The sequence below is a fragment of the Cylas formicarius genome, unplaced genomic scaffold (assembly GCF_029955315.1).
Source record: "Cylas formicarius isolate icCylForm1 unplaced genomic scaffold, icCylForm1.1 PGA_scaffold_2__14_contigs__length_35257938, whole genome shotgun sequence".
Taxonomy (NCBI): Eukaryota; Metazoa; Arthropoda; class Insecta; order Coleoptera; family Brentidae; genus Cylas; species Cylas formicarius.
In genome coordinates, this window is record NW_026844319.1 from 18,638,476 (window position 1) to 18,661,545 (window position 23,070).

General features: G+C 33.5%; 2 protein-coding genes across 2 annotated transcripts in view; both read left to right on the forward strand.

The window, feature by feature from the left end:
• Positions 1-12,745, forward strand: part of LOC132698638 (uncharacterized) — a 37,926-nt gene extending 25,181 nt beyond the window's left edge. Inside the window, exons 3-5 of the mRNA XM_060664832.1 lie at positions 9,366-9,634; positions 12,471-12,677; positions 12,742-12,745. Coding sequence (XP_060520815.1) covers positions 9,366-9,634; positions 12,471-12,677; positions 12,742-12,745 — 480 coding nt within the window. The remainder of the gene's footprint in view (positions 1-9,365; positions 9,635-12,470; positions 12,678-12,741) is intronic.
• Positions 1-23,070, forward strand: part of LOC132698314 (uncharacterized) — an 83,475-nt gene that overhangs the window by 54,057 nt on the left and 6,348 nt on the right. The window contains exons 2-5 of the mRNA XM_060664309.1: positions 9,366-9,634; positions 12,471-12,677; positions 22,466-22,678; positions 22,759-23,007. Of these exons, the coding sequence (XP_060520292.1) occupies positions 22,552-22,678; positions 22,759-23,007 (376 nt within the window). The 5' untranslated portion in view covers positions 9,366-9,634; positions 12,471-12,677; positions 22,466-22,551. The remainder of the gene's footprint in view (positions 1-9,365; positions 9,635-12,470; positions 12,678-22,465; positions 22,679-22,758; positions 23,008-23,070) is intronic.

Sequence of the window (23,070 nt, forward strand, 5' to 3'; positions counted from 1 at the left end):
CATTTTACGGATGATTTTCCACATGTCCGAGTGGTAGGTATTGTGTAAATGGTTCGTACTTCTGGAAGCTTTAATCATTGATTGATATCTTAATAAATCAAACCAACTATTACACTCTTAGGTCAAGCAAACACTAAGAGGGCTCATACAGTAGATATATCGCGTTTAAGGTAACATCTTTGAAGAAACTGAAATTAAAATTTTATACGCGGCTTACTGCAAAGCCCCAAACAATTTTCGGTATTTCGCTTTGCGCTGAGATTTTGCAAATAGTTCTTTGAAGAAGTTGTTCCGAATTATATTCTAATAATAATTATTATATTTTTAATCGGTAAACTAGTGTACCGTGTAAAGTAATGAATTGACAGTTGTGCAATCATTAACGTCAGCAAAAAAATGGAAATAATCTCATTACACATCGAAAAGCAGCCGCTAGAAATGCTTCTTTCAATAGCAATGTTATTAAAATCTATCAAGATGGTCAACCTCAGCCAATCGAGCAAATCCACCCTTGAGCCTTCGAGATTTATCATATCAGCTAAGTATTTGTAAAAATAAAACAAAATGTTTCATCCGTTCCAAAATCAAACCCTATAAACCAAAGTTCTTACATACATTAAGGGAAGGTGATGAGAATAAAAGATTGGATTATTGTCATCGGGCCCAAGATAGTTTATTAACTGATGTTTATCGATGAGGCTACATTCACCATCATCTCAAAATTGTAGATACTAATCTCCACAGGTCAATATTCAAAAAAGTCCATGTACGGCGTGGGATCTTGGAAGACCAAATAATAAGTCCTTTTTTCTATAATGAATCATTAAATGAACTTTTTCGGTGTGGAATTATAGGATTATATAGAAAACCTTCCTCCCAATTTGCGACAGGATACCTATTTCCACCTAGATGGTGTATCCATCCAAGGATTATTCTTGACCTTTTGAACGCTGGCCTCCAAGATCCCCCGATATGACACTACTCGATGTTAATTTTTGGGGAGTGATAAAAACTAAAGTTTATAACCAAGGTCCAGAAATCGAGATGCACTTTGTGCCAGAGTAAGACAAGCATGTCAAAAAAATAGAATCCCCTAACTTAGATAAGTATCTAGAAAGAATCTTAAAAGAACTGAAAAATGCTTTGGAATAAATGGAAAGCTAGTGGAGCGAGATGACATTTGACAAATTGTCATTTGTGCTATGAAAATTATTTTCTTAAATATAATAAGTTACCTACTAAAAATGGCAAAGGTACAACTTTTAATAATTTTATTAATGTGGATTTATTTCGGATTTGCTTTACGCGATCTTTATATTGACTTTTACCTCGTTTTTATAAGTGGTGAGAATAGTATAGAAAATGAACTCACCGGTATCTATTCAATAAACTTTTTAATCGATTTTTATTATTGTATTTATTGTTATTAAAATAATATGGACGACAAGCATATATTAAATTGACTGATGTAATCCGATGTCAGCTGGATGTTCCTGCTTAACTGTTTTGTGGATGTAAACTGGGTATGGTAGTATAGGTCATACGAATGTCCACAGTAAGCATCATGTGTATATATATATAAAATAAGATATAAAATATTATTAAATAATGATAGACAACACTCTACAGTTGTCATTTAAAACATTTTCATCGAATTTGACTAGTCAGTTAGGAAATGAAGTAGGTAAATTAAGAAGTGGTCAATTGACCAGTCCCAACACTAACGTCACTTCAAAAAAATTTTCTTCAACCTCCAATTTGAGTTTAGAAAAATCTCATTCCTTTAAATTATCCCCGTTAATGTATCCATCGCGAGACCCTTTGACCGCAAAAATTAATTTTGCGAGACGGTCGGTGTTCCATCCCACATCTAGCACAAAAGCGTAAAAGGGATCCCGTCTTCGTGTCAGATTATAACTTATCTTTTACAAGAAAAGATTTGGGTCATCCTATTCTCGGCCTCCGCTGGAACTCTGGGCGAACGATTTTGCGTAATTGGCAGATACTTACTTGTTGAGGTATATAAAATCATAAAGAACTTGAAATATTTATTGCGAATGCCGAGCACATTTTTTAGTATTTTTTAGTATTTTTTAGTATTTTGGAACTCAGAAGGGTCCCAAGTTTAGACTCGATCAGATTTACTTTTCTTATTTCCGTATCTGAAACCACTCTGAATAATCAGACGTTCTTCTTCTTCTTCTTGGTACGCAAAGAAGTTTATAAAATATTTTTTCTTGAAGTGTAAATCTGGAGAAAAAGTGTAGAGGAAAGGAAAGTACATAGTGAGGTTGTTCAGGAAGAAGATACTGCTGACGAAATGTACCCTTGCTTATATAAAAAATATATCATGGAATGGAAAATGCCATCTATCACCACAAGCATGGGAATCAAACTATGTATTTGCAAATGTTTGTTGACTGACGTTTTCAATTCACTTTATGAATGAATTGTTTTTTCTCCTTTGGATGCAATTGTCCTTGGTTAGTTTGGTTAGTTTATTTATGAAGTATACTTGTATAGATTAAATCAACATTAGCACTTTTGTAGAACCCGCAAATACTAGAAAAATTAAAGTATATGAAACATTTCGATATAAGTTGGGAGTTTCTCTATTAGTTTGTCTTTGCCGAAACATAAAAATTTTGTGCTGTACCACTTTATAATACAATTTAGTGTAGATTTTTGCTATGAAATGTAGAACTGTTATTATCATAAATGTTCTTATTTGGCACTCTTTTCTTTTAATTACGGCATTGTCTTGTCATTTGCAATCCACATCGGAATTTTTTGAAAATGGGGTGTTGATAAAATCACCAAATGTAAGAGAATTTTTGATTTAAAATAAAAATATTGGTATCAAAAAATTGCATTCACGTTATTTTCAACACCCGGTTTTTAAACATTCGTTCTTTTTAATTCGTACTCTACAGAAATTTGAAAGCCTTGGCAAGCTTTTGGCGTTTTATAACTTACGAGGGATCAAATTAGTAACAATGCCATCATATTGGTCACATAACGTGGCCTGATTGGGGCGCTTCATTTATCATTGTTAAGCTAGCCCCATCCGGCCGGAGAATTTAATGTAAATTTAACGAAAATGATGGCGTCTAATGGAAATAGACGGAAAATAATTCGATTTTGGGTTCATTGAATGTGCTAAAAACGGTTTCGAAAAATAAAATGGTATCCAATTTTCGAATTCAGTGAGCAATAATGAATTTGTAATTTTAGAGTCACAAACAGAATTAAAATTGTGCTTAGCTATACACTTTTTTTAATTAGACAACTTTTTAGTAGTTATACCATTAAAATTAAATGTAGTTTGAAATGCATAGAAAAATCATTAATCCAAAACAACCATATTCTACATTAAAATGTTTTAACCTATTTATTAATTATATTAAATTAATGATTCCAGTGGCGTCCCGGAAGACATCCTACTCAAATGATCTAAGCAACTAAAAATGAAATTGTTTTAAATTTTTTTCGCATCTTGGGGAAATTCGAGTAACAAATGGCGGCTATTTGCAGGGAAACCTGCAACTTACCATATCGAACGCCCAGTATATAAACTTTTTGCCTTAAAATCATGGAAGTTTGGTCACGCACTTAAGAAATACCCAGTATAAAGTAATCTCATTTGCTATAATGGAAAACATAAAATCTTATATTGTCCTAAACCAATTTATGTCAGTCACGTACGTGCGTTTGTGCGGGTCCTACTTAGAGCTTATTCCTACGTAATCGACGCCCAAAATTAAGACCCACTTTATGACCATTGTGTGTATCAAGGTTTTACTCCACCGAGTATTGGCTTGGATAGAATCAGATAACTCTGCCGGCTCTAGTAATAACCTAGGGATATATTCCAACTTCCGGCATCTGCATACGATTTACAATTTAAATGAACGTTGGTATATGGAGTTCCATGTCAAATTAAAGTTGCGACTTTAATTCGACAACTTTTTTCCTATTACATGCATTACAACGAAAAAGCAGATTCGGGGAATTTTCATATAATTTTGCTTTATAATGGCAGGACAGTAATTCTAAAAGTTAACCCTAGTTAGAGTTAGCTGTCACTTGGGAGCGACACAGGCTTCAAACTGGTTTCATTCGCTACAAAGGAAATGAATAATTCAAACCAACATTTTTATAAAATACCAATTGTTTTCACTTGCTATATTATAAATCATTTTACAGATTCTGTTTCGGATATCCCAACAATGAGGCATAGCATTAGAGAAACGGATGGATAAAGAAATAAAATTATTTCCAAGTTTTTGAAATGGACACCAGAGAAGTAATTCCCATTTTGATATATAAACGCCGTTCTTCGATTTTTCTTTCTTATACTGATAGTTAGGGTCGCTATTATTTTCAAGGTGAGAAAAAGTGAAATCTTTTTGTTTAATGCTGTTTGCTGTATTTCTAAAAGACAAGTGGCGGGAGTGTGAATATTTTCCTAGGCTATCAATCGTGCTATAAATGAGGCGATTTTATTTCTAAGACTGCCACCAGATCAGACGTTCTGACATAATCGCAAAAAAATAATTTGCTGAAAACCCATCGTTGCCCTTTTTTACGTATTTTTTTATGATGATTAAATACTTGAATTTAGGGAAGCATTTCAACTTTACGGGTTCTTATGCTTAATACGTCAATAAGGAGTAAGTCAAGTTAGTTTCCTGCAATTGATATGAGTAATTTTTCATATGAAAAAAATTGTTTTAAATGGGTATTTTTGTGTCTTCTTTAAAAAGCAATAAAAAAAATTAGTTCCATTTTAATTTGAATCGCAAAGAATAAAATAACAACTGTAAATATAAACTAGAAGTTTATTAATCTTCATCATTTCTTTTTAGAATATCAACAATTATTTCCACCATAAAGCAAAGAGTACTAAGTAACAAGGATAAGCCAAGGGATATTATTCAACAGGGTGTGAGACTAAAAGACTTATATAAATTCGCCACCTTGAAACTACATAATTAAGGCCTCGTGTTGTATTATAAACAATAAAAAAAAATCACAAAAAGCACATATATGCAGCTAAAAAATTGTTTAATGATCAATGTCTTTTGAATTCCGAAAACAAATCGCGTTCCGCGTGGCAAATAATAAATAACGAAATAAAATGTGCGAAAAAACACTGGATTTTTTTTCTTGATACAGACGGGGAAAAAGTTACTAATATGACTTCGGCTACAAATTGTTTTGACAATTTTTTCGTCGATTTAGCCAATAGTTTCAAAAATATGCTTTCACCACATAAAAATACGATCTCGCTAAATGTAGCTCTTGCAGAGAGCATGTACTTGAGTCCATATTTATGTACAGAAGTTAGTAATATAATTCTGTCTGTCGCTAAGATGTATTCAGCGGGTTCGGACGGCATTCCCTGCGCTGTGTTAAGGCATATGGTCGACACTATTGCAGAACCGATGGCATATCTCATTAATTATTCCTTTTTGCATGGATCCTTTCCCAGAATTCTAAAAAATGCAGTAAGAATTATTTCAAATTATAGAGCTATAGCACTCCTATCCGTTTTTTCAAGAATCTTCGAAAAAGCACTGCATTTAAGACTTTCTAATTTTTTGGAAAGTCGAGACGTTTTTTCCGGCATGCAATTTGGTTTTCGAAAAAACCGATCTACGCAGGATGCCATTCTCTCTTTATATAAGCATATTCTCACCCAGTTAGAAGAAAGGCAGCAGACAGCATGTGTTTTGTTCGATCTACAAAGAGCATTTGACTTGGTCGATGTTGATATTTTAGTGGACAAGCTTTGTTCATATGGTATTAGACGTAACGCCTTAAATTGGTTAAAGTATTTTCTTGGGGGTCGTACGCAGTTGGTCAAATTGAGAGATACCTTAGGATTTGAATACGTCTCTGATTCCAGGTCAGTGAATTGAAACTCAGGGAAGTTTACTCGGCCCTTTATTGTTTATAGTGTTTATAAATGATGTATTTTCATCTTTCTCCCATACTTACTTTTCCCTTTTTGCGGATGATGCAGTTTCTACCCTTTCTGCAACATCGTCTGAGCAACTTAGCATTGCAACCAAGACAACGGTTGAGCAAATGAAACGTTATGCAGAAATTACCAAATTGATATTGAATAAAAGTAAAACTGAGATGATCGCCTTTTCAACACGGGATTTAAATAAGTGTTGTAAAATTCCTCGGAGTTTATGTAGACTCGAGACTCTCCTGGTTCCAACAGGTGGACCACATTCGCAGAAAACTTTCTGTTTACTGCTTGGTCATATGGAGGCTCCGCCATCAGGTTTCTTTCCCCTTGTTAAAAATGTACTATTTTTCGTATGTCTATTCGTGTCTCAACTACGCCTTGGTTTGTTGGGGAGGTTCCCCACGTGCCGAGCAAGTCAGAAACGCATTTTACGGACTATACTGTTTAAGCCCTGGAATTTTTCATGTCGGAACCTATTTCCACAACACTCTTTATTGACACTTCCTAGTAAGTACATACTAAATTGTGCCACGTATGTAAAAAGTAACTCTAATCTTTATATGCCCTCAAGAAACTCACATATTCAGTACAGTTTAAGACCGAATCTTAACATAAAAAAACCTACACATCGACTGTCTCTTACAGCAAATAGTCCCTTTCTCTTGACTGTAAAAATTTATAATAAATTGCTTGTCGAACTGAAGGAGATAACTATTCAAACAAAATTCAAATTGCAATATTAAGGATTTTCTTTGTTGTGATACCTTTTAATACGTATTCGTTGTTTGTTATTGTTTATATATTTGTTATTTATCCATCAGTATTACTTAGTATTATTATTAATTTACTAATTACACTAAGATAATTTTATACTTTTACATTATGCTGACAATATCCAACACTTGTAAATCAAGTCTTATGGAAATAAAACGGGTTTTTAAAATTTAAGTGGCAGCTACTCCCCTTCTGATTATGTCAGAAACCCGAAATTAATTTCTAAAAATTATTTTTCAAATTTCCAGGACCATCAGTTTCCTTAATACCCGTTACATCATATTTAGGATGAACGCGGTACGATTGTTCAAGACAGTCTTTTTCTGAGATTTAGGTCAAAGTATTACAGATATGGACCTGCAGAATCGAACAATTTATATTCGAGTTATCGTTAACTTGCAATTATTGAACTAATTAAAATTTAAATTGCGAGCAATTCCGGAAAAACGTGCCGGAATAAAACTTCAGTTTACTTAACGGGACCTGCCATTCGGAAATTAATTCACTTATCCTCCCCGGATTCGATATCAGAACCACCCTGGCGAATGAATCTTAACGATAACGAATTTAAGCGGGTTTTCATTGAAAATTTTATCCTTGGGCTATGGAGTTTTATGGTGATTTATAACGAATTTGGAAAGAAAAATATTTGCTTGAGCAGAATATCATACTTGTAGGGTGCACTCCCTATAAGTGGATAGGAAGCCATTTTTGAGGAGAAAATGTTATTAATTTGATACTAAATTAACATCAGAAGTAGGATTGAACCTTGTGATCTGATTAACCTCGTGTCGAGTGCCATTATTAAGACCGAATTAAACGCTAAAGGTATCTCCTAAATTAAATTTAGAAATTTTTAAATTTAAACTCAAATTATTGTGTTGTAGTTATTTCCATAAACGGCAAAGAAATATGGTAAATTATTTTAAACTTGAACATTGTCAGCGGCAAGTAACGTTATTTTTAATTATTTATTTTTTTTAAAACCATATCTGTAATTCACAAATACCATTGCAGTTTTTGTTGTGTGAAATGAGTGATCTAAAACCAATGAATCCGCACGTTAGAAAAAATGCCTGTGCGATTGGAAGAACAAACCAGAAAACCTTTAAGTACGTTTAGACTTTTAATATTGTCAAAGCTTCATATAACCTAACATCTTCAATGCTTTGTTTATTAGACGGTCGTTGTTGTCTGCAAATGTTACCCAGAATCCAGTAATCTTCCCGGTTTGAAATCCACACTATTTATTTTTAGGACTAAGGGCTTCGCTGAAATACTAAATCGCATGCAGCGTGTGTTACGCCCCTTTTGTATTGCCGCTGGGAGGTCCATTACTGACCTAAATATATGCCGGAGTACAGATTGTACTCAGATAAATGTACAATTTACGCGTTAGTCAATTACTACCCGCCATTTTCACGTTACGCTGGGCTAACTAAACGCATTTGTTAATTTCAGAAGCAGTTTTAGTCAAGTGTGACGTTTCAATTGGCAACCCGTCCTATTTCTCTATAAAGGGTTCATGCAAAGCTTTGTTCCTAGTAATGAATTTTGATTTTGACTTCGAATAAGAATGGACCAGCATGCTAAACTTACCTGCCTTAAGTGTGGATTTTAATATCAAACGTAAAGTTATTGTGCATTTTAAGTTGTGTATGGAATGTGTTTTTTCTAATACCGTCTGTAAAATACCTAATTACACACCGAACTTGCTTGCGGGAAGAATCACTTTACCACGTCTGTTTCGTTTCCCACGGATCCGAGCCACTTCGGACATTTCCTGGATTTTATTGCACGGGTTTGGGAGCAATCGGATGTTTTCGGAGATATTTGCCACGTCTTGAATTTTGACATTTGTCAATTCCGGTGAATGTATTCGTGTCGGTTTGCAATAATGTACCCAAAAACTAATACACAGAAAAATATTATACAAAATATCAGACAATTTAAATACTACGTGCTGTAAGCAACAATTTAAATCTAGTGGATTATTCGGTAAGTAAAGTGACATTTATAATTTAAGTTTCCCAGAGAAAATGTTCATACCGTTCGCATGAACTTTGGTGGTTTTTTACAGTTTTTATATTAATATCTTGGCAAGACCAATTGTACCATTTTCAAATATCCTTGTCCCATCATTACAAATAGAACTAAATTGAAGGTTAGGACCTGCTTTTTCTTGCTTATACCATCTTAAAAATTTAATCTTCTTAAAAGCTCTATATATTATTTTCGCTCCCAACTCGTAAAATACCCATGGATGTTTTCAATGTTTCGTCAGGAATGGTGTTTTGATGTCTCCATAGGGGGAGCAGGTAGGAGCGATATGTAACTCAATTATGGCTAAATTTGTTGTTTTTTTTATAATAATATATTATACATATTATTTTAATGTTATTTATTCAATTCAGTAAATTTTCCGATAAAATGATCTGCGCAAAATGGGAATTTCCAAGAATTTATTGGAACGAGATATAAATTATGGCGAAATGTAAACCAAGCAAATGTCTTTGTGACGTTTCTGCAAAAAAAAGACACCGAGTAAAAATTTTTTGTACCTCAAACAAAACCTTCGATGAAAATAATGCCCTTTTGTTATTCAAAGGAATCCGGCGAAGACGCGAAGCGTATTGTGGTTTGGGAAAATGGAGACTTTAATGGCGAAGGTCGCGCGATTTTCATCAACCCGAAATATGTTCAAACTTGGGACGACGTTCTCAGCATCTTGACGGACGTTTTGCGACCGAAAGGTGGCTCAGTCAGCAAGTTGGTAAACTTGAGGAGCGAAGAAGTTGTTGAATCCTTCGAACAGTTGGAATCAAACGGGAGATATGCTGCGGTGATCGATCCAAATATGAAGCTATCTATATCACGGTTAGCATTGTCATTTTAAATCTTCTTCTGGTCTTTTAGCAGAGTTAGAAAATAGTTTTAACTTTGCATAAATTTAGGTGATGCTCAATATTTGGTTTTTGGCATTAAAAATGCATATTTTGAGGTAATTCCAAACAAAAAAATATTTTTTCTACTCTCGTCTGTAAAATACCTAATTACACACAAATCTAGCGTGCGGAAAGCGTCGCTTTACCACGTCAGTTTCGTTTCCCATGAATCCTAGCCATTTCGGACATTCCGGGATTTTACCGCACGGATTTGGAAGCAATCGAAACTAGTGAGTCAAATGCCATTTACCGCACTTGTTGCATAATATACCATTTTATTACCGTACCTTTTCACCTACAAAATTTATGTGAACATTATGCAAGCAATCATATTTAACTGGTAATTATAAAGAATAGTATATTATGCGGTAAACGGCATTTCACCCACGAGTTTATTTGATACGAGCGCAGCGCAGCGGAGCGAGTGTTTAATAAACGAGTTATTTAAAAAGTTTACCCAACTTGTTGCATACTATACTTTCTATACGACTATTAGTTTTTGGGTATATCTCCACAAAACAACACGAATGCATTCACTGACATGACCGTCAGAATTGACAAACGTCAAAATTCAAGACGTGGGAAATATCTCCGAACACATACGACTGCTCCGAAACCCGTGTGGTAAAATCCCGGAAATATCCGACCTGGCTCGGATCCGTGGGAAACGAAACGGACGTGGTTTAGTGACGCTTCCCATATGCTAGATCGGTGTGTAAGTAGGTATGTTACCGAAGGGAGTAGAAAAACCTAATACAAATTATATACCAGACGTAGTGCAAAATAGACTGTATATTTCATATTAGTTCTATTTACAATTTATACAAACGATTTATATTTTGAGGTTATTAGTTAATATTCTAGTATTACATATTCATCTACAGAAGTAAAATAATATTGTTATACGGTGAACGGCTAATATCTGAAACAAATTCATTTAGAAGTCATTTATTAGATTTCAAGAAAAATGCTCGCAGAAGTTTATCATAATTATTTTTCTTGGACATTTTTTGCAGTAAACAGAAAATATACAGGGTGGATCAAAAAGTTGATGTCGATTCCAAGTTCATTTTTCAGGCACAATTTTTGTAGTGGACCCTATACCTGCCTCTTTATGGGCAAAAGAATAAAAACCAAATTTAATTTAGAAATTAACATTTAAGTAGCTAGTACCAGTAAAGTTATTAAATTGTCACCATTATATTTCTGGCAGAAAAGAAAGGGAAAATGGTCCATCTAAATGAAACCTAGACAAAACGAGAACTCAGAAAGTTTGTAATTTGTTTAACGCAAAATATCCAGAAATAACCATTACAAGATCAACAGTGAGTAAAATTGAGAGAAAATTTATAGTAATAGAGCACGTAGAAGATCGATATCGGATTTTTAAACTTTTAAACTCTATATTTGATAATGCTAAAAAACTTTTGTACATTGTAAAAACTGATTTGAGTGAAATCGAGTTAACTCAAGGAAAACTAACACAGTCAAACGCATTTGTTGTTATTTCCGGGTAACATCTAAATGTTTGGGAACTACTAAAAGAATATGTTGGCAAGTTTGGTTTGGTTTTTCGACCAACCTAAATTAGCAACAAATTTTCGTTGTACAGAAACGTATTGCCGATTTCATCATTCAATAAAATTGCAATCCATTACGGAAATAAAACACCACAAAATGCTCTGTTAATATATGTCGCTGATCTTCTTTCGTTACGTATCCCAGTTTTTTATGTAAAAATGTTGTCCTATAAACCAACCGAGGTATATTTTAGGTGAATTACAGCAATACACTTGCAACTTCTCCACAAGAAAGGATACTTCTACAGTTTTTAATTTCGTAGGGATTGTTTGTAATTTTGCTAGTTGGATCTATTGAATATGTACAATAAAGTGTATTTCATTATCAGACATGGTTGTTGCGGCATTTTCCACAAACCACACACCAGAAAAACTGTTAACGGAACCGGGAATAATTCTTTATTGTCGCTTTTACAAATAGAATGGTTCACAGGTAATGAGTAAACATTCTGAAATATTCAATACGTCCACGTTTGTTTACTATCAGCAGCTCCACTTATTTACTTACATTCATGCAGGGGGCTTTTAACTATTACAACTTAACAACATGCTTTATGTATATTTAACACAATCGTAATTTTCTACAAAAAGGACTTTTGGGATACAATTAATTCAGTCCAGTTAATTACAAGACACAAATTAGCAACATAAACTATTGTATTTACTAATGGATAGTTAAATCCATTTAAAATTTATTGAAAAATTTCAACTTTCAGGCGAATATTTTTACATTTTTGTATAATTGTTACAAGTAATATTTATTTTCGTGTTTCATTTTTTAATTTTTGTATGTGATAATCCAAATCAACAATAATATGCAATCAGTTTTAAAAATATACTCTTTCATTTAGATCACATGTCATATAAACGTTTTTTTGGGCTTTGGTACAAATTTATTCCACAAAAAAAATATTTACCTGCTCTGTTGGTATTTTAATTAAAAATATTAAAGAGTGACATCATTATTTCGAAGGGGTCCTCCGTCGCTTTCGAAGCGTAAAATTTGGGGAATTCGACAAGATCCCGTAAACAACAGCAACAAATTTACCAAAAAGCGTGAAATAATCCGACTGGCATCCCTTAAATTTAATTACCCTTGTATTTCTTCGTCACTGATGGAATAAATCGCTGGCACGATAAAGGGAAGGGAAGCCACCAATTATACGATTACAAATACGTTAACTTTAGGTTCAAGACCTTAAGCCAAGGACGCGGATTAGATCGGACAAGACGTCTTCCGGAAAAGGTCGATGCGGGAGTCGCAGACCGGGAAACTCCGACATACGAGATGTGCCGAAACGTTGCATTAACGCAGACGGAAGTAGTCGCTAGGGGCGGGGCGTTGACTCATCATCCTGCGGGGTGTTTCTGCGGTCCTGAAGCATGCGATAGTGGGTAACTGGAATTAATTAATTAATTTGGACAGGCAGAATTCCGGTTAAATGTCTTTGGTTTCCAGGTAATTTAAGAAAATGTCTAGAGACGCCATTTAGTACGTTTATATTATCACGACCCCTTCAAATGTTGCGTTTACGTTAAAATGACGTCATGTGGGCAATATATAGAGGGTACCATAAATTAAAATATGAAGATTTGTTTAATAAATGCGATAGCAAAACTTAATTCTCTAGAGATTTTAATTAAGAGTAATAAATAACTGACAAAATAACGAAAGCAATTACAATTTGGTTTTCGCACAGATCGATATTTACAAAGAAAGAATGACAATTCTCTAGTATGAAATCAAAATAGTCTCAGCTTTACAGTTAATTTTACTTTAATTTTAATTTTAATTTTAGTTTAATATTTGAAAAATAATAGAATTTTTGAAAAATTAAGTTTCATTTTCAACATTTTAATTTGATACAAGTATATCGAACAATGTTTTTTATTTTAATTTATAGAATCAGCTATGGCTCTATAGCGAATAAGTTGTGGGGAACCCGGTGTAGCTACTAGATATACAGGGTGTTTCAGAATTAAGTATTTAATGGCATATTTATCCCGCAAGGATAAGCATGTGCCTTAAATTGCTTTTATATTAATTACTGAATTATTTTCATTAATCATTTCAGTGGCGTCTTAAAGAGTGATATAATTGATATGGATAGGTAAAATCCTGATACGCTACAGATCTGTTAAAGATTTAATAATTTTTTTAGATAAAATAATCAAAAATGAGGCTTTTTTGATCTCTCCGTTTTTTTTTTCATTTATTTTAAAATAAATATAAAAAAACCGTTGCTCTGCATGTTCCTGGGCTTTCGCCAAGAAATCGATTTTTTATTAAATGGCTCTCGAATTCTTTGAAAGTAATTTTCATAAAATGGGCATATTTACTTATGGGTTACAAAATTCGTATTTAATAATTAAAATAGTTGTATTGACTTTTGAAGAAAATGATAATGAACATTCAATATTATGGGAATCCCCATGTCATTTCCTGATATTTTACCAATAAGACCTTATCGCCATCAACATCCAACATGTCCACTGCCCGTCAATTCCTTAGTTTTCAATTTTGGAAAAACGAATTAAGTCTGTGAGGATCACAAAGAAAATGGCGCAAAGTAGGCCTTAAGTCAGTCGTTCATTGGTCGGCAACACATTATACACAATTATTTTTTAAAGTTTACATTACTTCTTCTTCTTATTATTATTTTAAGATTATGTCTTGTGTTTTCAAGGAAGCAGCCTAAGTTGTGACTCCTCTCATACCAGCGCTTTGGTGGTCTCCTGGGAGGTCAGCTTGTATTGGGTCTCTCTTCCTTTGCGATTTTCGCCAGTCGATCGTCTTCCATTCTATTGAAATGATTTCTCCATGCTCTTCTTTTAGTTCTGGCCAATCTCACTATATCCGGAACGTCACCCATTCTTCTAATTTAATTGCTCCTTATTCTGTCTCTTGGCGTTTTCCCTGTGATTGAGCGTAATGTCTTCATCTCGGTCGTTCTAAGAATCTGTTTAGCAGCTGCAGTCTCCGCCCTCGTTTCTATGGCGTATGTCGTCATAAGTGGTCTAACACAAGTTTTATATATCCGTGTTTTGCTTTCGATACTTCAGTATTTATTCCTCCATATCACGGTTCGAAGGAATCCCGATATCCTAGATGCTACCATTGTTTGCATTTTTACTTCTTGTTTCAGGTTCCTATTGCTCATGATGTTAACCCCTAGATACTTAAAAGACATAACCTGCCACCCCACTTTTATTATAAATTGCCAGTTTGCATTTTCTGGGTTCTCTCGCTATTGTTAAGGATTGTGTCTTCTGTGTCGATATGATCATATTGAATTTTCCTGCTTCAGCTGTTTCGAATCTGTGTAGTAGTTCTTGCAGATTATCCTCATTTTCTGATATTACAACCGCATCATCAGCGTAGAAAATTATCTTAAACTCATGTTTTCCCATTCTGTATCCTCTACCTGCAGTTTTAAATTCTTTGACTATTTCGTCCATTATAATGATGCAGAGTATTGGAGTGAGGCTATCTCCTTGTCTGATCCCTGTTGATACTGGTATTTTACTGGATAGTTCTTTGTTTACCCTTATATACGTGCTATTTCCGCTGTTCATGTCCCGAATAATGTCTATTGTCCTTTGGTTTACGTCTCGTTCTTTTAGCAGCTCAATGACGTGATTACAGAATGTGAAAACAACAGGTTTTCTTTTTTTATACAGTCCTCGTCTCTTTAAATCATTAGAGCAATGATATGCAGCATCCTTAAAGCACAAACGAAGAACGGATTTATAATAAATATCATAGCTAACGCGAATACAAAAATAAAAAAAAGCTTCAAACTTTGTCCACCCCATTTTTAAATTCAGGCTCAGCAATTTCGTCAGCGCCGATAACCGAAGGTTTCCTTTGGCTTTTTTCCTGTCAGGATTTAATTTAAATTTAATACGTTGTATATTGAACTATAAGTAATATAAATTAAGAATTTTCTAAACAAAATTGTATAAATGAAGTGTTTCAACAATGCAGTATTCATTTTAAGGTATTTACGTATTTATACCTTTACTCCATTGCAATTAGAAAGTGTGGCACAGAATTGTATCAATCTTCGACTGATAATATGACTTGTAGAACGCCCCTGGGAAGATTCAAAAGGGACTTTGATTAAAAATGCAGGATCACGTTAATCTCGGCACGGAATGGAATTATCCGCAGGCGAAATTTCCTGCTTCCATTATATACTGACAAACGAGTTAGTAATAAAGGAAAATCGATTTATTGACATACCCACGTGCTCTTTAATTTCAAACTTATCAAATAGTGTACGAAACGGGAACGACAAAGACGTCTATTGACAGCGGAATAAATTAAACTACAGTCTTTGACTAGACCCTCAAAAATACCTAAGTAGACAAATAGCAGAAACGCAAAGATGCATTTGCGAATTAATCATAAAAATGGATCATGTACTATAACTTTGCCGTATATGCGTCATTTTTAATTATTCAAGGTTTTGATCCGTTTTTGAAAAATATTTAATTTATTTAGATAATTTAATTAAACAATTAAATAGTCATTTCACAAAATATCAAGCAAATTAAACTTAATAACATTCCGGTATGCGTTATTTTATATAAAGGCTTTATTAAATGCATTGTTGCAGGATGTACTCATAATGGCAACTTTGGAATTTCAAATACCGCGCTTTTCGGGAAAAAAATAATTAATATTTTTCCTCTTCTACTTCAAGTTTGATAGGTGGGCCCAAACCACTATTTTTTAAATTCCTTTTTTTTAATTTTCATCTTTTAAATTTATACAGGGTGTTCTCAGAATGATGTACGCTTTTACAGATATGTAAAAATGATGAAAATTTGTCGTCGAGATATCGGTGTAGGGATATGTCTATTCGATATGGCAGAGCTTCATTTTACAAAATATTTCGAAAGTATACTAATTATGACGGTCTACCAAACTTGGGATAGTTCTATTTGTTATTTCTCGAAAAGTTGTATATCACTGAATTATTATTTTAGGTCTATGCATATACATTATAAAAACCAGCTTCATATATTACATGAACAAATATCAGATTACAAAAATGTATTTATTACTCAAGCATTTCTTCGCCATGTGCCACAGAAAATTTAAGTGAACAATAATTCTTTGTCTATAATCTCTACTCAAAAATAAATAAATAAATATTTGGTGTATATTTTCGGTGGATTTTAGCTACTGATGTTTTTTTGACGTTTTTAACTTCTGATGGTTACTCAGTGAATGTATTACTGCTGTTTTGCAAAAATGTACTCAAACACTTACTGTCGCAGAAAAAAGTATAGTATGCAACACGTTGACAAACTTCTTCAGTCTCTCGTTTATTAAACACTCGCTTTCCTCCTGCCAAACCAAGCTGGAGACTAAAGTGTCAGTTTTTTGAACCATTACAATTTGAAAATTTAGTTCTTTCAAAGTTATAGACAATTTTTATCATTTTGATTGATAAAATGTGATGTTATTATATAATATATAAAATGTGAATTCTAAAATTAGGTGTTTTCATTGGACGCACTTTTCTGGAAAATGAACACGGATCTTTGTTGTAATCGTGAAAACTGCAATCCGACGGTTCCCAATCTACGTTATCGGATTACATTCTGACATGGTATCAAATTGCCGAGTGCAAATTCAATATTGAACCGTTGGTGCGTCGCAATTAAAACCTAAAAGTAATATCGATTAGAAAAATATCGCCCATTACACCGAAAACGAGAGAATTTTCATTTCGACGGACAATGGTCTCGCCCATTTTAATTTCGGTTTTTGTAATGAAACCAAATATTGCAGTAGGCATCGTTGACGGCGGTTTTATCAACGACGGAATAAAAGCGCCGGAGAGTTGGTGAAGCATTCGTAATAAATAATTCCTGAAAGATAAATTGAAGATTCAAAAAAATGTTCCCAATATTTTGATGCATGAATGAATGTATAATATTTGCCTCATTTTATAGAAACTAAAACCAACTTTTTTTTCTGTTGTTGGTTTTCAATTTTATGTATTTGGGAAAAACCTTATTTTGCAGACATTTGTTAAAAAACCAAATGTTTTGGGAACATATTCGGCAACGTAGAAGCAATTTAAAATACCAAATAGCCAAGAAACCAATTTCAGCTTCTTTCAAAAATTGAACTGAGGTGGCTTTTACTTGATGAAAATCCATTTATCAAAATAAATAAGAACTAAATGTGAACATTTGATAAAGGCACGGTGTTGTCTAAACAATTGTCATGTCATAATATATAATGTCGTGAAAATCTGAACTTTTGGTTCTTATTTATTTTGATAAATGGATTTTCATCAGGTAAAAGCCACCTCAGTTCAATAACACCAACTTTTTATCTAATTAGTGAAATAAATATACCGGGTTCTTCATTTAAAGAGAAATATTTGCGTTTCTATAAGAAATCGGATCTACGCGTAACTTTAACACTCTAGGAAAGATGGGGCCAAAATCCTTACTATCTCAAATGGAACAAGGGATCGAGTGATAGATCTTTTCAAACGGCGTTCGACTGTCTTTATAATGATATCCCATTTGTGAAATTCGGTCAGATGGACATAACATCTACATTTGCTTTTATACAATTTTTTTTTCTACATGAAAGCAGATATTTGAGCAGTTCATAAATTAAGCTTACAAAAAAAACGAGAACAGACTACTAATACTTAACCAAGAGCAACTACCTCAATTACGATAGTTATAATTATTTTGTTTATCTTCATCTTGTACATTGTGATAACAAATTTCAGAGAGAATTTTTTTCACCGGAAATGTCAGCCACCTTCAATCAATTACATTTATTGATTATTTTCAGCCAGTATGTAATACCAATTGATCTAGTTCCCAATTTTCCTTTTTCAAGAAATATTTTATTTATTAAGTTAAATTTGGTTACGTCTACCTAAGGAACACTCTTTTCCAGGTTCTATATTTTCTGTGTAGTGTTATTATTTTTACTTTCGCCCCATATCTTCCTTTTTAAATAAAAATAAAACATTGACGAAGTTTACCGCGGAACTCGGTTACGTAGATTATTTTCTCAGTAAATAATAGTCTATGGACAAACATCTCAACGTACATTCCAACGAAAGCGGCCGGATATGAGCATTTTTTATTTCCGGTTAAGTGGAACTGCTTTCCGGGCCCTTTTTTTATAGTGGATAATATTTTCAAGTTGGAAAAACTCTTATGCTATTACGGTTACGCTCAATTTTACGAGGCGAGAGATTTTACAGCCAATTTTATGATTTTATGCGATCCAAAGATATACTCCCGGAAAACAACACTCGTAAACGGAGTGTAAATGCGACATTTTTTTTGCACTTTGAAATTAAGCATTTCATTCCATCCTTTGCTTTTTTAAATCCCGGAGCCCTATTTTTATGCGTGCGGAAGCAATTCTTTGATAATTCTTTTGCTTCATATTTGCCCATTCTGCTTTAAAAAATACGTACATAAATTCGCGACTAAGTTTATTTTTAACCACTCAGACGCACATGTAGTCACAGTTGTACTAGACTCTAGATATTACTTACTCTACATCACAGTGGATATAATCGTAATGACTCCATGAAAGCTTAAAATTCCTTACAACATTCTACCACGCATTGAACTTACGGCAAAGACAATAATTCCTTGTCAATTATTGACAATATAGAAATTATGTATTATTATGATTGGGCCGATGACAACATAAAATTAAACGAGGTACATTGGCCAATGATGTAAAAAATTTACAGTTACACATCAGTGGAACGAAGGTGTTGGGACCAGAATATAGGTCTGTACAGGGTAGAATATTTTAGCAGGAAAAAGGGAACTAGAGCGAAATCGATTTACATGTCAGTTTTGGTTGATTTTTTAATTTTTGGGCATTTAGAAAATTGCCGATAACTTTTTTATTTATGAGAATGAATGGATTAGATAAAATCATTATTAAAACACTTTTTATAACTTAAATGCAGTGACATACTTTTTTCTATAATTCTGCTTTTAGTCACCAATGGATACAATTTAATTATTTTATTTGATAATCATAGTTGTCTTAAAAAATACTTGCGTTAGTACCTATCACACAGAAATTACTGAAATACAAAATAATCAAAATTTAACCAATAAATTGGCCCCTTCTTGAATGCTATTAATATTAATCAGATATACATTAATTAGATTACTTTAACGTACATGTTTTTTGGCGTTTTAGTTTTACAATATGTAACACATTTATCATTTATGTAAATCTTACACAAAACACAAAATCCAACAAAGAATAAAGGCGATGTCGTTAGTTCATATTGACAACTACAAGCACGCGTTACTTATATACAGGGTCAGTAAAAAGTACCGGAAAGTCTAAATATCTCCAAAACTGATAACTCTGAAACGATAAAATTTAATACCTGGTAGTTCTTGAACATGCAAAATTCAAAAACGCTAACAGCAATGTTGTCAGATTTTCCACTTTTACGTTTCACTACATAATTTGAATAGCGCATATTTTTTATTTACATTTAATTACATTGCCTTTCAAATTGTATCGTTCCAGCTTTGGCAGCTTTAAAATAACAAAATTATGACATGCAATGTAAATGTGGAAATCTGACAACATTGCCTATAGCGTTTTTAAGTTCCGCATGTTCAAAAACCGCCAGGAATTGAATTTTATCTTTCCAGCTTTGGCAGTTTAAGAGATATTTAGCCGTTCCGCTACTCTTTACCGAAAAAACTGTGTTGTCGGAGCTCAATAGTTAATAGAAAAAAATTGAAATTATGACATGTTGCAAAAAAAACTTCAGTTCCATTCAAAGTAACCAAATTGTGACATGTAACGTAAAAGTGATAAATCTGATGAGCATGTTCAAATACCCCCACATTTTGCATTTTCTGGGTTCCGCTTTTTAGTTTCGAAATATTTGACGTATTTTTTACTAACCCTGCATAAAAGACTCATTTATCCAACCATTTTTCATGATCGATACCAATAACCAGATACTGTTGAAAAGATTTCCAGTCTGACATTTTTTTTTAATAATTATGTTTGCCATATAAAATGAAACTGGAAAACGAGAAATTATAATTAAAAGTATGCTACAAGAGGATTTTAATGATGTCGTTATCGGAATGAAATATTTTCTTAAAAAAATGCATTATTTTTGCTGATTGCACTTAGTTTAGTTTATTTGTGGAATAACATCTACATATAAGGATGTCTGCAAATTAGACTAATTAACATGCGGAATAAAAATTATCACTATTGTAAGTTGCCTTACACATGTGCTGCTTTATTAACAGCTATAGAGACTAATAATGTTTATTAAAATTTTCTTAGCAAAAAATAACTTACACTTGTGCTTTTTTCATATTACGATTATACGAAAATACTTCCCGTGTCATTTGAACAAGAATGAAAGGATATGCACTACTTTTACACTAGGAACCCGTAAAATTGTTATTGCATAATAATGTTAATTAAACACATAAAATTATTTTATTCATTTCTCAAAGACACTTCCACAGGCTACTGTAATACTTTTTACAAAACTTCTGGATTCCTTCTGAGTCGGTTTTTGTTGAGTCGAAATTGCTGACGTTTCGCCAATCACCCTGTTGGCTTCTTCAGAGCTTGAGTGAAACTGAAACTGAACTGAACTGAAATTGAAATAGTTTCAATCAAGCTCTGAAGAAGCCAATAGCAATTTCGACTCAGCAACAACCGACGCAGGAGGAATCCAGAAGTTTTATAAAAAGTATTTTATTCATATTTGCGTTAAATGCTTTCTTTTATTACATAATCATTTAACCGTACAGAAATCAAAATGTGTAAATAAATATTCATTACTATCATTTACCTTTCTTACGAGTCAAAGTGAGATACGGGATTAATAATAATCGGCCAGAAACCCGTCCCCATAATATCAATTTCCCAACAACACGGGGCGAAAACCAATTCCGCAGTAAATCCCAATCAGAAGCTACCACAAATTTATCCGGAATGTAATATATTGTTTCGATAAAAGGCCAGTCGTCAAGGACACTTCAGGATCCTGCGGAATTCATCATCAATTTTTGAAATGCTTTCCATGAGGTACAATGGAAAACGAATTTCGCTTTTTATTAATTTTGAAAGTTTCGGTAAGAAATCACCTTTAATTTTCATCCCAACAATTCTCAAAATATTTTTGAAGTTATTTCAATTTTTCGGGAAGTTACGTATTTGGCAAATAAATAATACGTATGAGTATCGCAATTAGACAATTTCGGTAGCTTAGAATAAGTATAATTTTCTGATGTTTGAAGCTATATCTGTTTTTTTTGCAATCTTTTATTTTCCTCGACGTGCCTTTTCAATAATCTACATGTTAGAAATTTCCAGATTTCGACCTGTAGAGTTTAAGGTGGGGACGTGGTTTAGAGTATTTAGTTCTAGAATACAACTTGTAGTAGTAATGCCGTCCGAATTGTAGTTTCCCTTTCTTAATTATGACAAATATTTTTACGCAATTTATTAGAAACGTCTTTAACATTTGCAGCGTTTCGATAGCTATTATGACTAAGGCGGCATACTTCAACGTCTCTACTGAATCTCTAAAAGATTCTTCCATCATCAATCCAATCGTGTTATAATTAGCACGGCAATATGCATCGGAATATTCCTTTGCTCTCCATTCCCATTTGACTAATGAGACGGCAACGACGATCTCGATTCTCAATTCGATGCCATTAAGTTGTATTGGCAGATGTCCCCTAATTGCGTGCAATTCTAACGTTGATTACGTAGTGATTATGATCGAAGAAAAGTCATAGCGACTCTCAGCTTAGAGAAATCCGTATTGAATCGTTTCAGATAAATAAAGTCTTAATTTTCCTGCGGGTTTTGTTTAGGGGATGTTAGGGAATGATAACGCTGCAAGGGTATTATACAAAGTTTTAAAGTAACCATCGACAGCTTGGCTCGCCAGGAAGGCAAATATTAATTAATGTATAGGCAAAGGTTGCAAATTCAACTCATTGATATCATGAAAATGGGAATATGCGTATATCATAACGGACTTTGCTACTTCCAGAATTTAATAGACCGACTAGGCAACTCTTGCCATTATAAGCCAAACTTCATCTCTTAGAGACAAATTTGAAAGATATTGTAAGTAATTGCACATTCGTAGGCATTCACAAAGAAAAGGTGGATAAAAAGACACAAAACGAACAATTGGTGCGCAGTAATTCCAACGGTCAATTATCAGTCCAATCTATGGGCAGTCAAGTGAAGGTCATAAGAACTGAATCGCGTACTAAAATGTACACCCCGTACGGCACTATAGAGTCAAAGGTTCAGTGTGCCATTCCGCTTAAATCAAAAATATGTCGTAATCGTAAGGGTAAGCAGGAAATCTTCTCATCCCACTAGTCTCATGTAGAAAACTGCAATTGATATTTTCACCACGCTCACATGTTTCAGACTCAAAACAAAGAAACAACCCAGACATGAATAACACCCGAATAGCTCAGAAGTCTTTGAAATTAAAATTTTGCTCCGAAAAATGCGGTAGACGAGCCCAAATCGGCATACCAGACGCTGCGCAACTATTGTGCAAATGCCAGCCAGAAAACCAGATGTTTCCGACGAGGGAATCCAAAAAATTGGAAACTAATTCAAGAGCTCAGAGTAAATCCAGAGCTGAGGCCGAAAAAATCGATAAGGATTTGGGTAAAAGACGACCTGATTGTTGTAAAACTATTTAAGTATTATTTGCTACATGCAAAGAGCGTA